The sequence below is a fragment of the Phoenix dactylifera genome, chromosome 12 (assembly GCF_051530095.1).
Source record: "Phoenix dactylifera cultivar Ajwa chromosome 12, Ajwa_hap1_PhDact_Kaust_v1.1, whole genome shotgun sequence".
NCBI classification, from domain to species: Eukaryota; Viridiplantae; Streptophyta; class Magnoliopsida; order Arecales; family Arecaceae; genus Phoenix; species Phoenix dactylifera.
Genome location: NC_143201.1, coordinates 11,787,001 through 11,813,949, shown reverse-complemented (window position 1 = coordinate 11,813,949; position 26,949 = coordinate 11,787,001). Strand labels below are relative to the sequence as shown.

Genomic DNA, 26,949 nt, shown 5'->3' with positions numbered 1-26,949 from the left:
TTGTCTTCATTATTTGCGGACCAATTATTTATCATCCCTAGCATGTACTTGAAAGTAAAAGGTAGGAAAGATATAATAATTTAGGCTCAACTCCAATGTGGAGGGGGGGGGGGGGTAAGGACATATGGGTTTACAAAGGAAAGGGTTCTCTTTTTTTTTTTCGGCTCAAAATGGCTTCTAATGGATAAAACATGGGTTAGCTTGAAAGGCTCAAACGTTCATCCTAAATTGACCTTCATCATCTCCTAAGTATAATCAACCAACATACCACAAACTGTGCAATAAAAATTCCCAATAGAGCAACCAATTCAAAAAAATCAATGAACGCATGCCACAAGTCTCTGAACATGATGAACTCTCTCTCTCTCTCTCTAATACTCACCAATGCGTAAATACTTAAGTTTGAGAGTTCTCTAATTGTATGCATTGAACATCCATCAAACCACAAGGCTTAGATGCGTGCATAAAAAAAGAATTCAAAGGGTGTCTTAATAGTGTGACTAAGATAGAAAAATTGACTCCAGCAAAAATACTCTGTAATCATTTGTTTTTTTTTTTTAAAGCAAATTCATGCAAAAACATATACACATGGGCTGCCCTCCCCCAACTAAAACATGACATTGTCCTCAATGTATGGAAATAAAAGCATAGAAAACAAAATAGGATAGAGGTCACCTGATTAGCGGAGCACAAATCCATGGTAAAAACAGGAAGCTGGCAAACCTGAAAATTAAACTAAGGAAACCAAACGAAATAAAACAAAACAAGCAAAAACAAAAACTGAAACAAAGACAAAATAAAGAAAAACAAAAAGAAACAAGGAATAAGAGAAACGTACCTGCATGGGCATAGCATCACTGTTCGTAGACGGGGTCCATGAGAAGAATATCTTCCTCTACTGGAGCCTCTTTCTCAAGGACCGGCTTGAGTCTCTGGCCATTTACCTTAAACATCCGACCATCTCTAGGATCTTCTATCTCTACCGCTCCATTCTCAAATGTATGCTTTACCACAAAAGGACCAGTCCACCTAGATCGTAATTTACCAGGGTGTTTATGAAGCCTAGAATCATATAAGTATACTCGTTGATTAGGTGCAAATGTTTTTCTAAGAATATTTCTATCATGAAATGCCTTCATCTTAGCCTTGTAAATTTTAGAATTTTCATAAGCTTCATTTCGCAACTCTTCTAACTCGGTCATCTGGAACTTTCTAAGCTCACCGGCTTCAGGTAAATCAAAGTTAAAGTTCTTAATAGCCCAATAGGCTCTATGTTCTAGCTCTACCGGTAGGTGGCAAGGTTTACCAAAAACAAGCCTATAAGGTGACATGCCTAGGGGGGTCTTGAAAGCTGTACGGTATGCCCAAAGTGCATCAGTTAATCGCAATGACCAATCCTTCCGGTCGGGGTTAACCGTTTTCTCTAAAATACGCTTAATCTCTCTATTAGCAAGCTCTACCTGCCCACTTGTTTGAGGATGGTAAGCTGTAGAAATCTTATGCACCACCCCATACTTCCTCATCAATGCTTCAAAGGAACGGTTACAAAAATGTGTACCCCGGTCACTAATGATAACACGTGGTGTACCAAAACGAGACAACACATTTTCCTTTAGAAATTTAATTACTGTCTTATTGTCATTGTTCCTACAAGTTGCAGCCTCTACCCATTTGGACACATAATCTACTGCAACAATAATATATAGATAACCAAAAGAAGGAGGAAACGGTCCCATAAAATCTATACCCCAGCAATCAAAAATTTCTATCACTAAAATTGGATTCAAAGGCATCATATTACGACGGGACAAAGCTCCTAATTTTTGACATTTCTCACAAGAACGACAATAAACATTTGTGTCTCGAAACAATGATGGCCAATAAAATCCACACTGCAAAATTTTTGCAGCGGTTTTCTTCATAGAGAAATGGCCTCCACAAGCTTGGGAATGACAGAATTCTAAGACACTTGCTATCTCATCATCTGGGATACATCTCCTCATAATTTGGTCAGGACAGTACTTAAAAAGATGTGGATCATCCCAATAAAAAGAACGTACCTCTGTTAAGAACTTCTGCTTATCCTGTGCATTCCAGTCTGATGGCATCTCACCTGTTACCAAATAATTGACAATATGTGCAAACCACGGCATGGAGGTGATAGAAAATAATTGTTCATCTGGAAAATCATCACGGATCGGTGGTGTATCTGTAGTATCCTCAAATATTAACCTTGAGAGGTGATCAGCCACCCCATTCTCTAAACCCTTCTTGTCCTTGATGGTTAGATTAAATTCCTGCAAAAGCAAGATCCACCTAATTAATCGCGCCTTAGCATCCTTCTTTGCGAGAAGGTACTTAAGGGCTGCATGATCTGTAAAAATTGTAATAGGCGAGCCAATCAAATAAGCACGGAATTTATCTAATGCAAATACTACAGCTAGTAGTTCTTTTTCAGTAGTAGAATAATTCATTTGAGCACTATTTAAAGTCCTACTAGCATAATAAATGACAAAGGGCTTTCCCTCTCTCCGTTGACCTAAGACAGCCCCTACTGCGTAGTCACTTGCATCACACATAATTTCAAAAGGTAAACTCCAATCTGGTGGCTGCATAATGGGAGCTGAAGTGAGCTTCCCAATAAGCGTTTGGAATGCCGCTTGGCACTCTTGTGTCCACTCAAATGGGGTATCCTTAACTAGAAGGTTACACAATGGTCTAGATATGGCAGAAAAATTCTGGATAAACCTCCTATAGAAACCAGCATGACCAAGGAATGATCTAACATCCTTCACAGTCTTAGGTGTGGGCAACTTAGAGATCAACTCAATTTTGGATTGATCAACCTCTATTCCCCTAGAGGAAACAATATGGCCCAAAACAATACCCGAAGGCACCATAAAATGGCATTTCTCCCAATTCAATACAAGGCCTTTTTCTTTGCAACGAGCTAGAACCCTTTTTAAATTAAACAAACATACATCAAAGGAGTCACCAAAAACAGTCAAGTCATCCATAAACACCTCCATGCAATTCTCAACCATATCACTAAAAATACTCATCATGCACCTTTGAAAGGTAGCTGGAGCATTACACAAACCAAATGGCATACGACGAAATGCATAAGTTCCAAAGGGACATGTAAAAGTGGTCTTATCTTGGTCCTCTAAAGCAATTTCAATTTGATAATAACCAGAATAACCATCTAAAAAACAATAAAAGGGATGACCAGCTACACGCTCTAAGATTTGGTCGATGAATGGAAAGGAAAAATGATCTTTGCGAGTGGCAGCATTTAACTTCCTATAATCAATGCACATGCGCCACCCGGTTGCTGCTTTGGTAGGGACTAATTCTCCTACATCATTCTTCACTACTGTGACACCTGACTTTTTAGGAACTACCTGCGTAGGACTAACCCACTTGCTATCAGCAATCGGATAAATAATACCCGCATCTAACAGTTTTAAGACTTCATTTTTCACAACTTCTTTCATGGTAGGGTTTAGCCTGCGTTGGGGGTCTCTACGAGGGTTAGCTCCCTCCTCCAAGTGAATCCTATGAGAACAAATTAAAGGGCTGATGCCTTTAATGTCGGCCATGGTCCAACCAAGTGCAGATTTATGCTCATTCAAAGTTGTAAGTAATTTTTTACCTTGTGATGCACTTAAGTCAGAAGAAATTATTACAGGAAAGGTATCACCTGGACCAAGAAATGCATGTTTTAAACCCTTAGGCAGTGGCTTTAACTCGACTTTTGGGGCTTCAATGGTAGATGGCTTCGGTTGTTCTCGCATCAAGGGCAGCTCCTCAAATCTTGGTTGCCATGTCCTCGTCCCATAATCCTGAGATGAATCAAAAACAGCACAAATATTAGTAACATCATTAGAGTCAAATGTGCTATCAAACCCAGAATTAATAAGAAAATATTCAAGAGGATCGGGGTCATGTTTTGTGATGGCTTCCTCTTGCATAAGTGTGTTTATCAGGTAAGTTTGGTGACACTCATCGTCCTCCTGTGGCTGTTTGCTTATGTGGAAGATATTGACCTCAAGGGTCATATGCCCAAAGGACAACTTCATCAATCCATTCCTGCAATTAATAAGAGCATTAGCGGTGGCAAGAAAAGGTCTACCTAAAATAATGGGGATTTTTGATTCAGAAATAACAACAGAGTGTGTGTCTAGAATCAAGAAATCAACAGGATAGTAAAATTTATCAACTTGAATTAACACATCCTCAACTATCCCCCTTGGTATCTTTACTGACCGATCAGCTAACTGTAAGACCACAGAGGTGGGTTTGATCTCTCCTAATCCCAATTGCAAGTAAACAGAATAAGGCATGAGATTGACACTAGCTCCCAAATCAAGTAAGGCCTGTGCAAACTCATGATTCCCAATAATACAAGAAATTGTGGGGCATCCTGGGTCCTTATATTTTGGTGGGATTCTCTGTTCAATCAAAGCACTTACTTGTTCCGTTAGAAAAGCTGTTTTCTTAACATGGTGTTTTCTTTTTACAGTGCACAAATCTTTAAGGACCTTTGCATAAGTTGGAACCTGTTTTATCACATGTAACAAAGGAAGATTAATTTTCACTTGCCTTAGGTTCTCTAGGATCTCGCTACTATGGTCCATAACTCTTGAGGTAGACTTGAGAGCTTGAGGAAAGGGCACTCTAACTGGACTCTTCACTATCTCTTCCTCTCTTGGAACATCAACTACATCACTACTCAACTTCTCTTGTGTGTCCTTAGGCTTGGGAACCCTTTCTATAACCTTACCACTTCGAGTAGTTATGGAATTAACCTCCTTAAGATCTTGCCTATCAGGATTAGAAGTTTGTGCCATATGCTGACCTTGGGGATTGGGTTGAGCTTGCGATGGAAATTTTCCTCGCTCATTTACGGTTAAAGCACTAATCAACTTAGACACTTGACTCCTAATCTCTTTATTTTCCTCAACCACCTGAGTAATCATTGATTCAAACTTCTGGTTTGTCTTATTCTGAGCCTCAATAGAAGCATGTAGTGTGTCCTCTAAAGGATTCCTAGAAGATGGGGCATGGTATGGAGGTGTAGAATAAGCTCTAGGCAGCTGTGGTTGTGCAGGATGTTGCGGGTCAGATTTCCAACTAAAGTGAGGATGGTTCCTCCAACCAGGATTATAGGTATCTGAAAAGGGTGTAAAAGGCTTCTTGTACATACCTAGGGCATTACAATGTTCCTCATACACACCCCTCATTTCAGCAAATGTGGGACAATCCTGAGCTAGGTGATCCACTCCACCACATACAAAACAGGGTCCATGGGACTCAACACGAGAAACAGTATGCGTAACCTTTGTATCCTTTGTTTTTAAGGCCTCTAACTCCCTAGTCAGAATTTCTATCCGGGCCTTGAGATTATCCTCCTCTCTAAGATGGTAAATTCCTCCACTAGAAGGAGTAGCTGTAGGTCGTGACCTACTAGTACTATCAGTCGCACTAGGTCCTGTCCAAGTATGAGCTTTCTCAGCTAGATCATTCAGGTACTCTATGGCCTCATCCGGATCTTTCTGCAAGAACTCACCATTACACATCATCTCTACAAATTGGCGCTCTCTAGGTGTAAGTCCCTCATAAAAGTAACTAACTAAACGCCAACTCTCATAGCCGTGATGAGGACACAAGTTCAACAAATCTTTAAACCTCTCCCACACCTGATACAAAGTCTCACTATCCTTTTGTGCAAAGGTTGAAATCTGTCTCTTCAAACCACTGGTCTTATGGTGGGGGAAGTATTTGTTAAAGAAAACCTGTGTCATCTCATCCCAAGATCCTATTGACCGCGGTCTCAGTGAATACAACCAACTTTTCGCTCTATCTTTCAAAGAAAATGGAAAAAACTTAAGTCTAACTGCATCTATTGTACCGGGTTGACTATGAAAAGTCGCCACTACCTCCTCAAACTCTCTAATGTGCACGTAAGGATTTTCATTCTCTAAGCCATGAAAGGTAGGAAGTAACTGTATCATTCCTGGTTTAAAATCCTGTTGTGGGACATTGGGTGGGAACATAATGCATGACGGTGTGGCTGTGCGTGTAGGATGGAGATAGTCCTGGAGAGTCCTAATGGGCTGATCTTCGTGAATTAGATGGCGTATCGGGCAAATTCACAGGAAAAGTGTCAGGTTCTAATTCCGGTCTTCTTGCAAATCTACCTAACTCGTCTCTATGCCTACGCATGCAACACAAAATATATGTATATTATTTTTATTTTATTTTCATTTTCTTTTGCACAATCAAATCAAAACTATGAATGAAATAAACTGAAGACAAAAAGCAAGAGAAAAAAAAAAAAGAAGAAGAAGGAACGAGGTTACCGCTTTGACGAATTAATTCAGCAAACCTATTCCTTGAAGCGCTTCTTGTACCGTTCTCCCCGGCAACGGCGCCAAAATTTGATTACGCCCAAAGAATAACGCGGCTATCGCAGTATATATTGGGGTGTCGATTCCACAGGGAGAAGGTAGGAACACTAAAAGGAACTACAAAACTAAAAAGAAATATCAAAGCAGTAAAATGTGATGTGAATGTTTAAAAGTAAATTGACAATTAGATTGTAGTAGTGAAAAGATGTGACCAGAATTAATGGCAGCAAAGCATCGGGAATTCCTCACTTGAATCAGGTAATTCCATTCATATTTGATCCATTGGATAACTCAATTAGAGATCATAGCACCAGATTCTCTAATTGGAGGATATAGCATTACAATCAAAATATTTAGTGATAATTCTAGAAAATCATTCTCCTCTTTTAAAACCAAGGATTGTTATCCTTTTAGACTCAGATTCAAAGACAAAAATATACCCAATGGCAATATTTCAGCAAAAAATCACACTAACTGGATAAACAATCAAATCTAGATATAATCAAGCACCTCAATAATTCTATAGAAAAAGACATGGCTGAATCTATGAAAAGAATAGGTTCAAGATTATTCCAACACAAGAAAGATCTATGGATGAGAAATGATAAACAAAAATTGTATCAACATGAGAATCTATTACATAGATCAAATATAAATGAAACTACCATCATCCAAGCGAGTTCATCCCTAGCTTCACCAAGAATTAGCTCTCCATGAATTTTTGGCTCCTCTTGATGATTTCTTTGTAATGCAGCCTTTTTTTTCTTTAGAACGGCGTGCTCCCCAAGTATATATATGATTTTGGGGCTAAAAACCCTAGGAAACACGACTTAGACACGTTTGCATGTGTTTTTCCGACTTTACCCTCGAGCACCAACGTCAGCATGAAGTTCGGGAGACTCTCCAGATCGCATCTGATCTTCAAATTTTATGTTCTTATAGTCATTTGAAAGCTCTGGAAGTCTAGTTTCCAACAAAATTTGAATCATCTCAATTGGACTTCTGTAGCTCTCGAAATCATCAAAATACTACACAAAGGTCTGATCTGTCAGGGCCCAGGCTGGCGGTTTAGGGAAACCTAACTTTGCAACTTCATAACTTTCTCTCTGGAGCTCCAATTGACCTGATTCTTGATGCATATGAAACCTCAACATGTCTACTTCATCTCTACCAAGTTTCATTTCATTCGGACTGCAATGGGATATTCAATCTTCTTAACTCCATTCCTACAATAAAATCACCAAAATCAATTAAGACTTGGACACTTTGTGAAGTAAAGTTCAGATTAGAAAAATATCATAAAAATATCCAAATCATGCTTAAGTCTTAACAATTTAGCCTAAAGTGGTAGTGTTAAAAGGTACATTTTCATGCACCTATCACCACCCTCAGAAAAGCCGCTCAACTTTTGCACTTGAGCTTTTGACCTAGCTCAATCGAATCCTTCGACTCACTCAGCCACCAGTTTGCCATTTATTTCATCAATAATAGAAGACACAAGAAGATCTCGACTAACCTATTCTCTGACAAGCAGCAGGAAGATAAGTCTCTTCGAGATTACATTAGACGATTTAGCCTCGGGACATTAGAAGTGCATGAGTTGGATCACATAGTGACAGCAGTGATGAATGGGCTAAAATGCTCGCACTTCAGTTTCTTGTTTGTGAAAAGGCCTCCTAAAGATTTGGTTGAACTCCTATCCCAAGCATATAAGTACATCCATATTGAGAAAGCTATACTTCTTCAAAGGGAGGTGGTAGGAGGCAAATGTGGTAAGAAGTGTAAAAGCTTTAAAGAGAAGAATGAGTTTAGAAGAAAACAAAGTCAAGAAGAGAGGAGCATCATGCAATTAAGGAGTGCACCTCGAATGTTCGAGAGGTATACCCATCTCAACACCCCAAGGGCTCAAATCTTAATGGAGATACAAGACTAGGGTTATCTACTCTAGCCTCGAAGGATGAAAAATTCTACCGATAAGAGGGACACGAATAGATACTACCAATTCCACAAAGATCATAGGCACGATTCCAAGGAGTGCCTGCAAGTGAAAGGTGATATCAAGGCTCTCATTTGATGAGGGTGCCTCAATTGTCATGTTGATGACCAGCAAAACATTAGACAGGATAGGTGAACTCTTGAAAGGCAAAATGATGATCGACCAATTGCCGGAGTGATTACTACAATCTCTAGAGGATTTACAGCTGAAGGATCCAACCCTCCAACCTAGGAGGTCTACAATCTAGCAGCCTGAGTTGAAGAGTCAGCCTCATAAAAGTCAAAGCTATGGAGCAGGAAGAATACAAAAGCTTTGTATTGAGCTTGAAGAGTGTATGATGAGATCGGAGAACAGAGGCCCATTCGCCACCAAGGACCGTAGTCCGACCCCCGAAAATGGGGGTTGCAGCCTGTTGGCTATTAAGAATTGAAGTCCACCACCTTTGCCTCAGGTGATGGTAGATACTATAAGCCTCTCTCCAAGCTAACTCCAAGAGGCTGTAGTCCATCACCTCGACCTAACAACGGTGAGAGCAAGATGCTTGAGGCATGGAGTCTCACAAAGGATCGTAGTCCACTACTTTAATCTCATTCGACAACCTTGATGTTTGCTAAGGCAACCTCAAATACTTTAGCCTCACTCAATCGACCTCGACGTTCATGAGATGACCTCAAACACTTGAGTGGAAAATCAAATATTCAAACATTGCAAAGAAATGAGTATGCATGAAAATGTTCATTTTAGTAATATATACATGTCTGATTACAAAATAGGGAAGCTCATAATTCGAGTAAACATCATTACAAAAGAAGAAGGTCAAAAGCTACCATTTCACATGGCCGAGCAAACCTCATCACAAAATGTTAAAATCATCGAGTAGACCTCGTTACAAAAGAAGAAGATCAATCTCACCAAACAAGACCACACCAAGCCCAAGAAGAAGAAAATTATGAAGGCTCGAATGCTTACTCCTTGGGGCTTGGAGGAAGGTGCTCCACCTCGGTGTCCCAATGAGGGAGGTCAACAATATCCCTTTCTTCCCCTTGCTATTCCTCGATGTCATCAAGGCTACCCTCCATTAAAGGGGTGATGTAGTTAAATTCGACCTCGGGGAAAAGGCTTGCCATTAGGCTCTGACATTCCCTATAGTCCTCTAGAAATGAGTCGATTGAGCACTTGGTGAAATTTCATTGATAATCTAACGAGGACTTGTACTCCTCCATATATCAGAGGGCTTTCTGCTTGGCTTTGGCAACTTGTTGTTTAGTTATCTATAGCTTGGAGCTCAACCATTTTAGCTCTGCCTTTAGCAGCCTTTAGCCTGGCCTCTACCTCAATTGTCTTTTGATCGACTATGTGCACCACCAGCTCAAGTTGTACCACTCGATGCCTAGAATCCAAAAAGCTCTCACCTATTAGAGCCACGATGTTAACACTCTATAAACCAAAAAAGTCAACACAATGGCTAAGCCTCTAAAATTAAAAGGGTGTTGCTCGCAAATTACCTTGGCAACCCAAGAATTCGATGGGTCGGCACCAATAACATTCACCAAACAACCATGATTGAACATGCCAGGCATAATGAATTGAGGAGGAGAAGTCTGGACTCAAGCTACGCCTTTATTTAAGAAACCTCAGTTGGAACTATTAAAGGATCTATGGCAGCTTAATCTTCGAAAGTAGAACAACCTTAATCTCAAAGCTGTCCATGTGGAATGGAGGTGATGAGGCATGCACTCAGATCAACCTAGCTAATAAAGTTTTAAAATTAGTAGGTTGGCATGTGTCGTACCAACATTCTCCACTGAGTCATCAATAGTGCCTTCGAGAATTGAAGTGAGGCAGCTCTTCATTTGGAACATTCATATCAAAAATTTAATGCTCGCCTCAAAATGGCAAAGATGGTGGATATAGTTACTTTCTTTGCCCAAACCAAAAGAAATGGCTCGGACTCTAATATGGCAGCAAGTCATGCAGCGAAAAATAAGCTTGATGTTGTGGAGTGACCGAAATTGCCCAACTCAAAGCTAGTGTGGCACTCAGCGTAGTCAAATTAGGTCTACCTCGACTAATCTACGAACTAGAATAAGCAAACCAAAAGTAATTGACCTCCAAGGTCACACATTGATGGATGCAAAGTCTCGCAGCTTGGACATGCAGCCATTTAGACTAATCAAAGCCTTCTCACCTCACACAATAGCTCCCCACTCTATGTGGAAATGCACTTCCTCCATCATATTAAAGATTACCATAATGGTCCTAAGCAATTGCGCCGTATCTTAAGGCAGTTATAATACGATCTAGGACGGTTACAAGACCTTCCTCAATAGTTATCGCAGGACTTTAGTCCTTTACAGCACAACCCTTAGAAGATTCTAGACCTTATGGCTACATGTGAACTTGGGATCCCTCTATGAAAAGGTACGACACATAATACCACTACAACACTAAGAATCTAAATCTTCTCTTCCCCACACAAAACACACTCTCTCTAACTTAAGCATTAGAGGGCCTAGTCAGAGCCAACTTCGGTGAGTTCTTTGATCTGTTGTTGTCTTGCAGATTAATAGAGGCGATCCATATTAACAGTTCGAAGATTGGTAGCAACATTCATCATACAATAGTTTGCTTGTTTTTTAACTATACTAGTAAGGAGGCAAACAATTATTAACACACTTGTTGGCACCTCACTCCTAAGGGCTAGCCCTTCAAGTGGTCCAGAATTCAAATTTTGGAAATTGCTAAAAGTAAGTTGGACCAGTAAGGAGCAAGGAAAGATGAGCAAGGTTGGTCTGGAGCTTATCGTGATCACTGAAATCCAATTCAAAATCTTGAAATGTTTGAGCTTTGAAAGAGAATTACCAACAATGCATTTTTTCTCCAAGATGAGGGGCATGCTCTCTATGTGCCCCAATCCTCCAGCTAGAGGCCTTTGAGGAAGATCAATAGATGCCTCAAAATTTCCCATCCTTTTAGTGTTTACCACTCTGATCATTTTATGCATCACATATGATGCAGTGAGAGATTGTAGGGAATCTGGGAGTTTATCCAGTGATCACGCACATATTGTCTTTCTATGGTCGTTACTGCTATGCTATCTTTCTGCAGTTGCCAGTGCAATGCTAAAGCACCCATCAAATCATGAGAATGGAAAACTTTCCCCCCTCATATGAGAATGGAAAACTTGAGCATTTTCTACATGGGTGGATTAACAATCACGAACCTAAGAATTTCTAGTTTACCATGCAAATGCAAATTCTGTATGATGTTTCATTGCCCTATATCAAAGCTTTTAAATGTTGCAGACTTTGGAGAACACTTGTCCTGGTGCATTGTTGTTACTAGGGGTGCAAATAAGCTGAGCAGTTTTTGAGTTGCTTGGGCTCGACTCCAAGCTCTACTTTACTCAACTATTATCGAACTCAAGTCAAACTCGAGTAGCTCGAATAGATTTTTGAGTCGAGCTTAAATAGCAAAATGCTCGGCTCTAAAACTCGTGAGCCTAATCAAGTGTATATATATATATATAAAATATTTTATTTTATTTATAATATATTTTATTAATTTTATGCTTACAATACAATATTGTATTATTTTTGTTTTGATGATATTTTTTAATTATAATTAAGGCTCGAATTTGAGCTTGAGTATGGCTCGATTGATATTCGAGTTGAGTCGAGTCGATCTCGAGTATTGATTTTTTTACATGAATACCCTCCTAGATATCGAATTTTGCATGAATACCCTTCCAAAATTGATATTTACATGTATACCCTCGTAAAACACTTATTTTGCTATTCTATCCTTTTTTTATTATTGTTTTTACATATGTACCCATGTCATCTAACGCCGTTACAAAATTAACAGTTTCAAATTAAAATGACAAATATCCTTAATAGATAGACGTGCAAATAGAAAAAAAAAGTATACATCGAGAGGGAAGAAAGGGCAAGATAATATTGAAATACCTTTCTTTATGATGAACAACGAGGATAGATTCTTCAAGTCCACGACCAGCTTTTGGAGAGGGGAGATTTGGATGCTGGGCAGATTGTGGATTATGAAAACAGGGAGGTAGGAGATCACGATCAAGAGCCGCGAGCTGGATTGCGATTGCTGTGAAGAAGGAGATCGCGATTGTGAGCCACGTGCGGGATTGCGATCGCGGTCCCGCTCGATAGTGATCTCGCTCGCAGCTTGGTGCAAAAATAAAATTGCTCTCCCAAGTGCAGGAGAATCGCACAAGTAATATAACTCGAAAGTCCGAGGTCGATTCCTCAAGGAACGATCTATAGATTATTAGCGTAATTTTTAGATGTAATTTCCAGTTGATTTTCAAAAATTAAAAGTAGAGGATTAATAGATAATTAAACAAAGTTCAAGAATATAGGGAAGACTAGGGATCTGGAATCCTCCTTGACAATATTACTTTCAATAAATAAACTCGGCGATTCTTGATTAAAGATTAATATGATAGAGTAGTTCTAATCATAGAGTATACAATCTGAAAATATGAATTCAACATTTTAGTATTTATCGTGCCGGTTACGTCTACGACAAATCAAACATCGAAACAATCCATGCATCAATATATATATAAACCATAAAAGATCTATCTAATAAATAAATATTCAAGAATTCAAAACATACCAATGGATATAAAATAATTAGAATAAAAGTTTAGAGTATACTTGATGAAAGCAACATGGCAAGGATTCATCCATCACCCTTTGCCAAAAGAGTTAGCAAGCTATTACAAACATCAACTCCCCTATTTTTTTTCTTTTTCTTTTCCAAAACAGGGCATACCCTGTTTCTTTTTCTTTTTTTTCTTCTTCTTCTTCCCACAAATCAGCCCCTCTGTTTTTCCGAATCAGAGCTCCCTTTCCCAGTTGAGAAGGCCCTCTTCATATAGATCGCCCCAGAGCCCATGGACAAGCTAGGATTCCCCTGATCGCGCGTGGAGAGGAGGTGACAACGGAGCGGATCCGGCGCTGATGGGTGCGACGCTTCACGGGATGCTGGGGTCTTGGGCTCGGGCGGACGCTGTGGAGGAGATTGCGGGCGGATCCGGCGCTGAGGGGGTCTGATGCTGGTCCGGCGCGTGAGGCAGGCTCGTGGAAGAAGAGGAGGCAGACGGCTGGGAGATTGAAATGGATGAGAGCTGCGGCAGGATCTTCGGACGCTGGGATCCTGGGACGCTGCTCACGGACGGCTGTAGGCGGGATCACATGCTGAAGAACGGACTCGGAATCTTTGAAACGGTGAGGGAGGCGGATGCTTGGGAGGTGATCGCGGCTGCTGTGGAGGAGCGTTGATCGGGTTGTGAGGCTGAGAAGGAGGAGAACACGGACGAGACGAGTGCCGGAGGTGATCGCGGACGCGGACGACGTGCGGATGCTGGGAATGAACACAGGAGAATCACGCTGAGAGCTGGACGCGTGAATGGAGGAGGCGGACGCTGGGGGGTGATCGCGGTCAAGACGGGAAGGGAGCTGATCACTGGTGCGGATGGAATCAGGATGCTAGGATTGGGTGCGGGAGATCAGATCACAGATCCTAGCTCACGGACGGCTGGAAGCTTTAGTTGCATTACGGAATTTGGGGAGTCGCTTGGGTGCGCGGAAGAAGAGTCATAGACTCTGTTCTGCAGTTGGAAGGATGCATCCTTTTTAGATGAATTTATATAAAATAATATTAAAAATTATAATAAGTGCTAAGGATAAAATATTAATCATGCAAATGTTAACATCTATTATTTGTCATTATTTTGCTAGCATTAGGCTAAGTTAATTGGTACTTAGATTGCACTTTTGTGCTCTCATCATACCCCCCAACTAGCTTATTGCTAGTCTTTAGCAATTCAGAGTAAATAATAACATGAGAGTACAAAAAGTGTTGGTCAATTCTTTGACTTTTTATTAAAGCTAAAGACATAAAACTAAGATATGTACCCACTTTCGTAGGGCATCACGATTGCACTTAGCACGTGCAACAAGCCGTTAAACCCCTAGGTTACCCTAGTGGACGAGTGTTGTCTCGTGAGGGTTTTTCAGGGATGTTACCCACAAACATCATGAATGATATGACATGAGATCCTAAAAAATATGAAATAAAGCCTAAGCTAATACACATGTGATATCTATTTTTCTTAAGCTTGGCAACTATCAAAGCAAGGGGAATACTAAAGTGTAGTGTGCATAAACAGAATGACTTTCTTAGAGCACTAATACCTCCACCACAACATGGTACCGCTTGAATTTTAGGTGTACTACTTAAGTTCACAAGTGTTTACTACAGTTTATTAGAGCCTGATCCATCAAATTTTTGGAATATCTCATGTTGTCTAAAAATTGTCAAGAATGGTTTGCATAAAAAGGAGTTATCAATCCCAACTAAATATCCAAAGTACACAAAGGTCCAATACAATGGAGTCAAACCAGCCATTACCACATGTCACTGGGTTCAGCCTGACCAACCCTATTCATGCTTATTTTTATTTTTGAACACATACGATGATTACAATAGTCCAACCCCCTTAGGCTCTAGCAAGGTCCATGTAGCGAGTTTTCGGCCAATGACTCCTGATCCAGTTGGCTCAAGGCATTAGGTGAAACACCCTTCGGACTTAATTACTCGAACCAGACTACGCCACGAGGTCAGACTTGTCATCTCTTTCTTTTTCTTTTTTTTTAAATAATAAGAGTAGGTAAACTGAACCATATAACGTGACTGCATCGTGACTATAGGTCAACCAAGGTCGGAACATAAGGCACTTAGGTGATCTAGCCAAGGTATTCAACTTCTATCTTTATGTGAAAATCAAATCATGAACCTTTTAGTACGGACAAGGATACTCGTACTTCTTTTACAGATATGGCTTAATAAAAATGCATTAAACAAATGTGAACTCCTGAGGCCTTCCTATAATCATTAAATACATGTGCGGGGATCTAATAATAGGTCTCTGATCAGTCATAGTACGCATGTATTCCTTGCCTTAATAGTTGCACAAACTCAATATGAAAATACATGTGCATTTGCTTAGAAAAGAATGCAAATTTTTTTTTTTTTTAATCAAAATACTTTCCTCTCCCCAACTTAAACATTGCATTGTCCTCAATGTAATAGATACAAGAAAGCTATAATGAAAGACAATAGAGAAAATAATATTGAAGAGAAGAGGAATACCTTGAGCTGTTGATATCCAGAAAATAAAACCTACAAAACTAGAAAAATAATCCTAACTAATATACACATACCTTTGCCTTCATGCTCAGTCATAAGAAGGCTCCCCCAAGGAAAAGGAGTCCTTTTCATCTGCAAAATTCTCAAGAAAAAGTTTTAACCTATGTCCATTTATCTTAAAAATTCTACCATCCCGTGGATTCTCAATCTCAACCGTCCCATATGGAAAAACAGTTTTTATAATGTAAGGATCTGTCCATCTCGATCGCAACTTACCAGGAAACAGATGTAAGCAGGAATCATATAAAAGAACTTTTTGCAAAGGTTCAAAAGATTTTTTTTAAATTGATTTATCATGTAAGATCTTCATTCGTTCTTTGCAAATTTTAGCATTGTCATAAGCATCTCTGTGAATCTCATTAAGCTCGTTCAATTACAATTTTCTAGCTAGACTAGCATCTTGTAAATCAAAATTCAATTTTCTAATTGCCTAATACGATTTATGTTCTATTTCTACAGGTAGATGACACGCTTTTCCGTATGTTGCCCAAGAAGACAATCCAAGAGGGGGGGTGAATTGGGTTTTAAGAAATAATTGCAAATTAAAACTTAATGAATAACTAATTAATATTATTGCAGGCTGATTAATTAGATTACTAGTTATAGTGAGTGGAGAGGATGGAAGAGACAATGAACCAATTACAAACACAAGAGGTTTTATAGTGGTTCAGAGCTAATCCTTGCTTCTACGTCCACTCCCCAAGCTTCACTTGGGAGTTCACTATAATCCCTAGGATTACAGCCGGTTGTTTTACAAGTTCACAACCCAACTTGTTGTTTTCACGAGATCACAACGAACTTGGTCGGTTTTCACAGGCTCACCGACTAAAACCACCCGATTGTTTTTCCGAGATCACAATCGAACCCTTACACCGTTGGTTTTAACTTCGGCTCACCAACAAACCTCAACAACCTTAATTCAATCCCCTGATTGAATCAAGTAACAAGAAAACAGTTTGTAAAGAGTACAGAAAAAGCTTCTTAAAAGGCAAATATGAACAATATAAATAATGTAGAGTTAGAAGCCCTCAAACAGATTTTGGAAGAGGAAGAAGGGGCTTCTCGAACTCTGAGTCTCCTCTTTGAATGCACTAATGATCTGATGTCAGAGGAGAGCCTTGAATGCGAAGGAAACGTTTGTTGGATAGAGTTCAATGCGCTTTTTCCTTCTTTCTCTTGTATTTACTCTTGAGAGCCTTTGGTAGGTGGAAATCCCTTTTTGTTTGAATGGAATAGCTCTCTTGATGTCTACTACTGTTCACTCTGGCTATTTAAGCAGTCCACTTTGAAAATTAGCCGTTAGATACCTTTTTGTGGCCGTTCTGCACACTCTGCAACTCCTGACAGTGTATCCGTTGGGGTCGGAGTCGACTCGCTCGATCTGGAGTCGACTCGGCTGTTGCTGGAGTCGACTCACACTTTACTAGAGACGACTCGCCCACTGTTCAGGATTTGAATTAAAGTGCTGTCCCGTTCTGGAGTTGACTCGGCCAACCCTGGAGTTGACTCGCCAATGTCTGGAGATGACTCGGCCCTCCGGAGATGACTCGTTCTCAGGGTTCCAGAGATCTGTTTTTCTGTATTTCTTTCTCGAGTCGACTCGGATCATCTTGGAGCCGACTCGGCTCTCAGAGCCCGAAAACTGATCCTCTGTGTTTGGAGTTGAACTGCCTCGGAGTCGACTCGGATTTTGTTGGGGTCGACTCGGCTGACTTGGGAGTCGACTCGAGAGTACTTGGAGTCGGCTCGGCTCTCAGGATCCGAAAACTGTTTCTCTGTGTTTTGAGTTGAACTGCCTCGGAGTCGACTCGCACTTTGTTGGAGTCGACTCGGCTCTCAGAATTCGAAAACTGATCCTCTGTGTTTGGAGTTGAACTGCCTCGGAGTCGACTCGGCTGACTTGAGAGTCGACTCGGGAGTACTTGGAGTCGGCTCGGCTCTCAGGATCCGAAAACTGTTTCTCTGTATTTTGAGTTGAACTGCCTCGGAGTCGACTCAGATTTTGTTGGGGTCGACTCGGCTGACTTGGAAGTCGACTCGAGAGTACTTGGAGTCGGCTCGGCTCTCAGGATCCGAAAACTGTTTCTCTATATTTTGAGTTGAACTGCCTCGTAGTCTTGCTTTCCTCTGAGAGTCGACTCGTACTTAACTAGGAGTCGACTCGCCAAACTTCGGAGTCGACTCGTAACCTTCTGGAGTCGACTCAGTTGCAGGGTCTGAAATACATTGTTCTGTCTTTCTTCTGTTACCCTTTGGAGTCGACTCGGAAACGTCGGGAGTCGACTCGGCAACCATCGGAGTCGACTCGAACCCTTGTGGAGTCGACTCGCTGACAGGGTCTGAAAAATCAACTTTCTGTCTTTCTATCAGTTCTCAGTCGGAGTCGACTCGTAGTGTACCGGAGTCGACTCGAGCATGTGCCAGAGCTTCTGATACACTTGGAGTCGACTCGTAATCTTTCGGAGTCGACTCGAGCTTCAGACTTTGGTTCAAACTGAGTTCCATACTTAGCCAAAATGTATTGAACCAAAGCTAGAGACACTTAAACATAAATTTACAAATATTTGGCTGAAACACTAGATTGAATTCATTAGTATAAGATATACTCAAATGCTTTGAGCTCATCAAAATCAAATAGGGTTATAATCAATCACTCCACACCGTAGACTAGCCAGTAGGGAGACATGCCAAGAATGGTTTTGTATGTAGTCCGATAGGCCCATAATGCATCTGATAGTTTCAAGGACCAATCTTTTCGTGATGGATTTACCGTTTTTTCTAAAATACGCTTGATTTCCCTATTGGCTAATTCTACTTGGCCACTAGTTTGCGGGTGATATGGGGTAGCAACTCTGTGGGTGACACCATAATTTTTTAATAATATCTCAAAAGGCTTATTACAAAAGTGTTTTCCACCGTCACTAATTATAACCTTAGGCATCCCAAATCGTGAAAAAATATTTTCTTTTAAAAACTTCAGGACAGGTTTGTGATTATTGGTCCTACAAGCGACAGCTTCTACCCATTTGGACACATACTCGACACCGACTAAAATGTAATCATATCCAAAAGATGGTGGGAATGGGCCCATAAAATCGATGCCCCAACAATCAAAAATTTCGATAACAGTAATGGGTTGAAGAGGCATCATTTGCCTACGAGTTAGACTTCCAATACGTTGACATGGATCACATGTCCTGCAGAACTCGTGGGCATCTTTGAACATAGTAGGCCAATAGAAACCACATTGCAAGACCTTTGCGGCGGTTTTCTTAGAAGCAAAGTGTCCACCACAAGCATCAGTATGGCAGAAAGAGAGTACGCTTTGTATATCATGATCCGGTATGCATCGTCTAAAGATTTGATCATTGCAATATTTAAATAAATAGGGTTCGTCATAGTAATAATTCTTTACTTCGCGCAAGAAAATTTTTCTATCTGTCGACCCCCAATGTTCTGGCATCTGGCTTGTAACAAGAAAATTTACAATATCTGCATACCATGGCATACTAGAAAGTGCAAACAACTGCTCTTCAGGGAATGAGTCCTTGATGGGAAATTGTGGCACTGAATCATGAAAAACTAGCCGTGATAAATGGTCCGCAACCACATTCTCTACTCCCTTTTTATCTTTAATAGTGATGTCAAATTCTTGGAGTAGAAGTATCCATCGTATTAAGCGTGGTTTGGCCTCTTTTTTATCCAACAAATATTTTAGTGCCGCATGGTCCGTGAAGATAACAACAGGAGCACCAAGGATATAAGAGCGAAATTTATCTAAGGCAAATACTACTGCAAGCAATTCCTTCTCGGTGGTAGTGTAATTCATTTGAGCATCGTTTAAGGTTTTGCTTGCATAGTAAATGACATATGGCTTATTATCCTTGCATTGTCCTAGGACAGCTCCTATCGCATAGTTGCTAGCGTTGCGCATAATCTCAAAAAGTAATGACCAATCAGGTGGTCACACAATGGGTGCAGTGCTAAGCATAGACTTCAACTTTTCGAATGCCTCTTGACAGATTTCAGTCCAATTGAACGGTGTATCAAGGGATAGGAGGTTACATAATGGTCGAGCTATGACACTAAAGTCCTTGATGAACCTCCTATAAAATTCGGCGTGACCCAAAAATGATCGAACATCTTTAACCGTCTAGGGTGCAGGTAGCTTAGCAATTAAATCGATCTTAGCTCTATCTACTTCCATGCCCTTCGATGAAACAATATGTCCTAAGACAATTCCCTTTGGTACCATGAAGTGGCATTTCTCCCAATTCAATATCAAATTCTTTTCTATACATCGAGCTAAGACTGCTTGTAAATGTGACAAGCAATCATCAAATGAGTCACCAAAAATGGAGAAGTCATCCATGAACACTTCCAAAAACTTCTCGTTCATGTCTTCAAAGATGCTGAGCATGCATCTTTGGAATGTTGCAGGTGCATTACACAACCCAAATGGCATCCGTCGGAAAGCAAATGTGCCAAAAGGACAAGTGAAGGTAGTCTTCTCTTGATCTTCTGGTGAAATTTCAATTTGATAATATCCCGAATAGCCATCGAGAAAACAATAGAAATCATGCCCTGCAACTCTCTCCAACACTTGGTCTAGGAAGGGTAGAGGAAAGTGATCCTTTCGTGTGACCAAATTCAGCTTTCGGTAGTCAACACACATGCGCCAACTCGTCGGGACACGAGTTGGAACTAGTTCACCTTGTTCATTTTCTACCACCGTCAAACCCGACTTCTTAGGAACGACTTGAGTAGGGCTTACCCACTTGCTGTCGGAAATTGGATAAATAATACCCACATCAAGCAACTTGAGGACTTCTGCCTTAACCATATCTCTCATTGTAGGATTCAACCTTCGTTGCATTTGCCTTGTGGTTTTGGCATTGTCCTCCAAATATATCCGGTGCATGCAAATTAAGGGGCTAATTCCCTTCAAGTCGGCAATAGACCACCCTAAGGCTCCTTTATGATTCTTTAGAATACCAACTAATTTTCTTTCTTGGGTATGATCAAGTCCAGACGAGATGATTACAGGAAAAGTGTCTTCGGGTCCAAGAAAAGCATACTTAAGTTCCTTTGGTAAGGGTTTCAATTCGAGCTTGGGTGCTTGCCCATGGGATGGTACTATTTTCGCCTCTCGAGGCGACAACCTCTTAAATTCTTCTACTTTTGGTCTCCACCCATTGACCATCTTGATATCCAGATTATCCACAATAGGTGTGACTGACAAATCATCATCATCGGTTCCATTAGGACACCAATCAATCAAGCTATCATTGGATGGGTCGTTAATTGCTTTATGATGAGAGTACAAAAGTAAAATTTTCATATTATCTTAATTAGTATTATAGCTAATCTTTATTAATAAAATTAATTAATTAATGTTTTATCTGTGTCTGAGTGCATGTAATTCAAAAGACCCAATAATGCTGGATTTTAGCCCAATGCCTGGTAGTTCGAGCTTAACAAATTTCCCTGTGTCCGTGATGAGGCGACTCAACAGTTCCTAACATAAAATTTCCATGTATCCACATCAATGAGTTGAAGCAAGTGATTTCCCAACATCTTCAAGTGTCCCTGTGCCGTCTCGAAAGTCCCAAAACAATTCAATCCGTTTGCCATCAACTTCCCAATGTTTAAGTCCTCCAACCGACCGTGGCAACATTCCATTTCCTCTGTTTTGGAACAAACCCAGCACTCAGCTCTTCAACCGTCGCCACATTCCATCTGTTCGAGCACACGAGGAGTTTCCCAGTTTTCCCAACCGATCATGGCATCTCCTCAGAGTCCTTCCATCTTCCCTGTTTCTTCCCAGCTCATCCACAAATCCAGCGGCTGTTAGGAGTCTTCTCAACACCCCAACGGTCATCTTCTTCCACACTTCCCAGCCGCATCCCAACCGATCATGGCATCTCAAGCGTTGTGGCATCAACCAGCCACATGGCTTCTTGTCTTCCAACGGATCATTCCAAGCAACAGTGGAAGCATCCCAGCAGCCGAAGATCCCAGGCGATTCAACTTCATCTACCCCATGTCTCATCCATTCCCAAACTTCTACAACATTTCCAGCTGAAGAATCCCAAGCGATTCAACTTCATCCCGCATCTCAAGCAACCGGATCATCCCCAAACCTCCACGCATCTCACCAGCCGCGCCTTCAACATGCTATAAAAAGGGGAGTCATCCGGTGGAGGAGGGGAGCCGACGGGAGAAGAAGAGGAGGATCTATCGGCATTATTCCCAGCCGGACAGAATAAAACAGAAAGGGAGAAGGCCGGATACATCCAAGTTCGGGCAAGATAGGAAGAGAGGAGAAGAGGACAGCTGGCCGTGCGACGAAGGAGGAAGAGGCCAAGGGAGGATCTACCAGCGAAGCTCCCTCTTCCGATCAATCCTTTCAGCCGAGCAAGAGAGGAGGAGAGGCCACGGGAGAAGAAGAAAGGAAACAGAGTACTCTGTTTCCTAATAGAAAAAAAAGGGTTTATGTTTATTTTATTTATTCTATACTAATCCATTTTATAAAATTGCTTGCATCTCATATGGATAGCTAAATATCTTTTAGCTAAGGCTAAGGAAAAGCCTACCATTTTCTTCATGTATTTCATTTAATCATCAATGGGATTTTAATGTTATTGATTTGATTTATGGTGCAGTAAATTTATAGAAATTATTTCAAACTTATATATTTTCTTTGATTTGTTATTTTCCTGGGTATAACAGATGCTTAGAAATCCCTGTAGTTTAAAATAGAATTACTGTAATGCTGCCCATAAAAACTAAATCTATTTTATTATGATTAATAGATGATTTTAGGAAAGCATGATTAAGTGCTAGGCTGAATCCTAATGCCTTAGTTATATTTTTAAATCTGAATATTAGTTAGCCTTAAGTTTTTTTTTTTTGTTTACTGTCAAATCCCTGTGGATTCGATCTCGGACTCATCGAGAATATTACTTTGCTACACCCTATACTTGGGGTATTCTACATTTAATTTTCCTTTTTAAAAGAGCAAGATTAAAAACGTAGCAAGTTTTTGGCGCCGTTGCCGGGGATTTGCAACGTGCGAACGAGAACAAGGCTGAAAATTTCAAATGTTTAATTTCTAGTTCTTCAATTTTTCTTTATCTTTAATACGGCTGAAATTTCAAATCTTTACAGATTCAAGGACGACAAAAAGCGGGACCAGTAACGAGGAAGATCAAGATCAAATTTTTTTTTTTTTTTTTGGATTCCCGGAGTGAATGAACTCCGGCCGTGAGTATTTAAATTAATTTTCCTGTTTTGCTCATACTAGTCCTATTTTTCCTATATTAGAATTTTACTCTTGTTTTAAAAAAAATTAAAAAAATTATTATTAATTAAAATAATAAAATAATAAAAATAATAAATAAATAAAAAGAAAAAAATTTAGCTAGTTTGCTTGATCAACTATTCAAATGCAATTTAATGTCATGACATAAAATGTTAAAATCTTCTTGATTGTTGCATATAGTATAAAGCATTTGCATAAAATAATCTAAGGGCTGAACCCATTAACAAGATAAGGTCGGAATTTCATCACTCGTCCTTAGCCCAAAAATCATCCAAGTGCATAAATATCCTAAGCCTAATTAAAATCAACTAGACGTTGGCCCCTAAGGATATTCGAGCTCAATAGGACGAAGACCACCGAAAGTTGCACCAATTTCGCTCTGTTATCTGGTTGATGTCTAGGCAAGCTTTGTCCATTTAAGTGATTAAAGGGAGACAGTTTCTGTTCGAGGAAAGTGGGTTTTAAGTGGGACCTTTGCTACATGCATCGTGACCCCTCCACTTACCTGGGAGCTTACCTGGTCGACTAAGGTTAATAGACCGGATTGGAGGCTTAGGTGTCCTCTTCAACCCAGTTAGGAGCTGTCTAGAATTTTTAGGAAAACCTTAGAAATTGTTGGGTGATGCATGTTTTAATTAAACTTTTGTTTTGCTGTATTAGGGTGTTTGTGTAAAAAAAAAAATAATAATAAAAATAAAAATAAAAATAAAAATAAAATAAAAAATAATAAAATAAAAAATAATAAAAAAACTTAGTATATGCTGTTGTGGGAGAGAGATAAAACGAATAGATTATTTCGAGTTGAATTAAAAGATAAAAATTTAATTGTTCAAAATTCAAATAATCAAATGGAAGATAATGGTAGTAATCAGGGAGATAATGAATTTCAAGATGACTTACCTATTAGAACGCTTCGTGATTATCTACAACCCACTAGGACCAGTACCCCATCCTGTGTGGTTATTCCTACTGCTGCGGGAGCTTTTGACATGAAACCAGGAATAATCCAATTACTTCCAAAGTTTCACGGACTTGATTCTGAAAGTCCCTATTTGCATATGAAAGAATTTGATGAAGTATGTTCAACACTTCATTTCAATGATGTCACTGAAGAGGTAGTTAAGCTTAAGTTATTTCCTTTTTCTTTAAAGGAAAAAGCTAAGTCATGGTTACACTCCTTAAGGCCTAGGACCATAGCTACCTGGCAAGAAATGACAAGAGAATTTTTAAAGAAATTCTTCCCAACACATAAAACGAACACACTTAGAAGAAATATCATGAACTTTGCACAAAAAGATGGAGAAACATTTTTTCATTGTTGGGAAAGATTTAAGGACCTTCTACTTGCTTGCCCACATCATGGATATGAAATTTGGAGGGTCATTAGTTTCTTTTATGATGGTTTGTCCTCCAATATGAGACAATTTGTAGAAATGATGTGTAATGGTGAATTCATGAGTAAGGAACCAAATGAAGCCTGGGATTATTTTGATCTTTTAGCAGAAAATGCACAAACTTGGGATACAACATGTTGCCCAGTAGATACAACCCAAGAGGGGGGGGTGAATTGGGTCTTTTAAAACTTTTAAGCTACTTCTAGCACTTTTTGATTAATTATGCTAAGTTGTATATATGCGCAGTGAAAGTTGAACTTAGCGACAGTTTGATGTATAGAATGTGACTTGATTGAGTATGCTTGCAACTAAAGAATTCGCGGATAATAGTTAAGCAAGCAATTTATCTAAGTGAGTAAGTGTGTGAGTTAGATAATGACAAAAAGCATTACAAATACAGCAAACATATAGTGGTTCGGTGCACCCCAGCACCTACATCCACTCTCCAAGACTTCTTGGGAATTTCACTATAATCCTACAGATTACAGTCGGTTGTTTTACAAGCTCACAACCCAACTTGTTGTTTTACGAGGTCACAACGAACTCGGTCGGTTTTTCCAGGCTCACCGACTAGAACCACTCCGATTGTTTTCCCGGGATCACAATCAAACCCTTACACGTTGGTTTTACCCTCGGCTCACCAACAAACCTATCACCGTTGGTTTTCCCCTTTGGCTCACCAACAAACCTAACACCGTTGGTTTTCCCTTTGGCTCACCAACAACCCTAACACCGTTGGTTTTCCCTTTGGCTCACCAACAAACCTTAACCCCTTGATTCAATCCCTTGATTGAATCAAGTTACAAGATATTGAAAACAAAGTATAAAGCAAAACAAAGCTTCTTAAGCAAGCAAATATAACAATATAAACAAATAGAGTAAAGAGAAGCCCTCAAACGAGTTTTGAAGATGGAGGAGCTCGGCTTCTTCTTTACTTGACCCTCTTCTGATTTGGCATGAGGTAGAGGATCACTGAGGCAGCACACGGATGGAGAGGAAGTTTTGGGATTCTCTTGGATGCTCTTCTTCTCTCTATTTCACTTTGAATGGCCCTTTTGTGCTTATGGGGGATTTCCCTTGTAATCTCTTTGAGATCTCTTCTCTAAATGTTCTCTCCCACTTCCATGAGTTTTCCCCTAGCTCTCTTCTTGTTTTTATAGCTTCAGATGGCGTGGAAACAAGAATATAGCCGTTAGAGACAAGAAAAAGAGCCGTTGGGCACAGTCTGCATTTTCTGACAATGTTACCGTTGGGATCGGAGTCGACTCGCGCGATCAGGAGTCGGCTCGCCTGTTGCAGGAGTCGGCTCGTGTTTTACCGGAGACGACTCGGCCACTGTTCCAAATTTGAATTAATGTGCTTGCCTCGACTGGGAGTCGACTCGTCTTAACCTGGAGTCGACTCGCCAACTTCTGGAGCTGACTTGGCAATTTCGGAGTCGGCTCATCCACTGAAGTCCGTGGATCTAATTTTGAATTTTGTCCTCTCGAGTCGACTCGACTGTCCTGGGAGTCGACTCGAATCTCAGAGCCCGAACTCCCGATCCTCTGTCTTTTGGCTCGTCCAGTCTTGGAGTCGACTCGAACTTCCTTGGAGTCGACTCGGCTCTCAGTTTGCGAAACACAGCCTTCTGCCATCTTGGTGTAGCGCTGCCTTGGAGTCGACTCGAGCTGTCTGGGAGTCGACTCGAATCTCAGAGGCAGTAACTTGGTTTTCTGTCTGTTGATGGTCGCGGAGTCTCGGAGTCGACTCGTGCAATGCGGGAGTCGACTCGAATCTCAGAGTCCCAAAAATGCTCTCTGACTTTTTCCTTGTGTTCCGCTGAGAGTCGACTCTTGCTTTCTTTGGAGTCGACCTACCAACCATCGGAGTCGACTCGCGTTCCACTGGAGTCGACTCGAATCTCAGACCCGAAAACTGCTCTCTGACTTTTCTGCCTGTGACTCCTAGGAGTCGACTCATACTTCTCCGGAGTCGACTCGAATTCCACTGGAGTCGACTCGAAGACTGTTCTTTTGAATTTTTCTTTTGATTTTACTCCTCCAATTTGAATCCTTTGAACTTTAAACTTGGGCCAATAAATTGTTGCTTTCTTCCAACTTGAGAGCTTTGGAGGCCTTCTTGTGTTCTTCCAACTTGCTATGTTCCTTGCAAAATAAATATCTTTCTCCTTGCAACATAAACATTAGTATCTATACTTCAAGGTTTTGTGATCATCAAAATCAATCTATGAATCAATCTTTGGGTCATCAATCTCCCCCTTTTTGATGATGACAAAACTTGGAGTATATGCAATATAAAAGATATTGATTTCTAGAAGTAATACATAGCTAAGTTGCATGAAGTGGAAAATATATATAATTAAAAACATACTTCATGATAATGCTTTAGATTTAATCAGCTTAACACAATCAACATATTTAAATTTTAAGCTGATTTGTATTTAATTCAAAGTAATAAAGCATTCTGAGTATATAGCATATACTTAGATATTTCTCCCCCTTTTTGACAACATCAAAAAGATAGTGAAACATTAAGTACAAAGATCAGAGCAGAACACATCGAGTGTGAATT

At 40.2% G+C, this 26,949-nt stretch overlaps 1 protein-coding gene and 2 non-coding genes across 3 annotated transcripts; 1 reads left to right on the top strand and 2 right to left on the bottom strand.

Annotated features, from left to right (window-relative positions):
* Window positions 1-124: 124 nt before the first annotated feature.
* Window positions 125-7,772, bottom strand: LOC120106748 (uncharacterized). The gene is made up of 2 exons (XM_088723459.2): window positions 3,328-7,772; window positions 125-2,856 (listed from the first exon to the last, which is right to left on the bottom strand). Exons 1-2 carry the CDS (start codon window positions 6,057-6,059, stop codon window positions 855-857), a joined length of 4,734 nt encoding a protein of 1,577 aa, XP_088579585.2. The 5' UTR covers window positions 6,060-7,772; the 3' UTR covers window positions 125-854.
* On the top strand, window positions 5,653-5,760 carry LOC148699528 (small nucleolar RNA R71). The gene has a single exon (XR_015974792.1). It is a non-coding gene; the product is annotated as a small nucleolar RNA R71 (small nucleolar RNA).
* Window positions 7,773-24,240: 16,468 nt separating the features above from the next.
* LOC120106752 (small nucleolar RNA R71) lies at window positions 24,241-24,347 on the bottom strand. The gene has a single exon (XR_005508800.3). It is a non-coding gene; the product is annotated as a small nucleolar RNA R71 (small nucleolar RNA).
* Between the last annotated feature and the right edge of the window lie 2,602 nt (window positions 24,348-26,949).

What these genes read in the sequence shown, in the direction of transcription:
- LOC120106748 (XM_088723459.2), bottom strand. Translation starts at nt 6,059, where the DNA reads ATGTTCCCACCCAATGTCCCACAACAGGATTTTAAACCAGGAATGATA. An exon ending in CCTACCAAAGCAGCAACCGG is followed by an intron (nt 2,857 to 3,327) that starts GTGGCGCATGTG and finishes TGTTTCCTCTAG; the next exon opens with GGGAATAGAGGTTGATCAAT.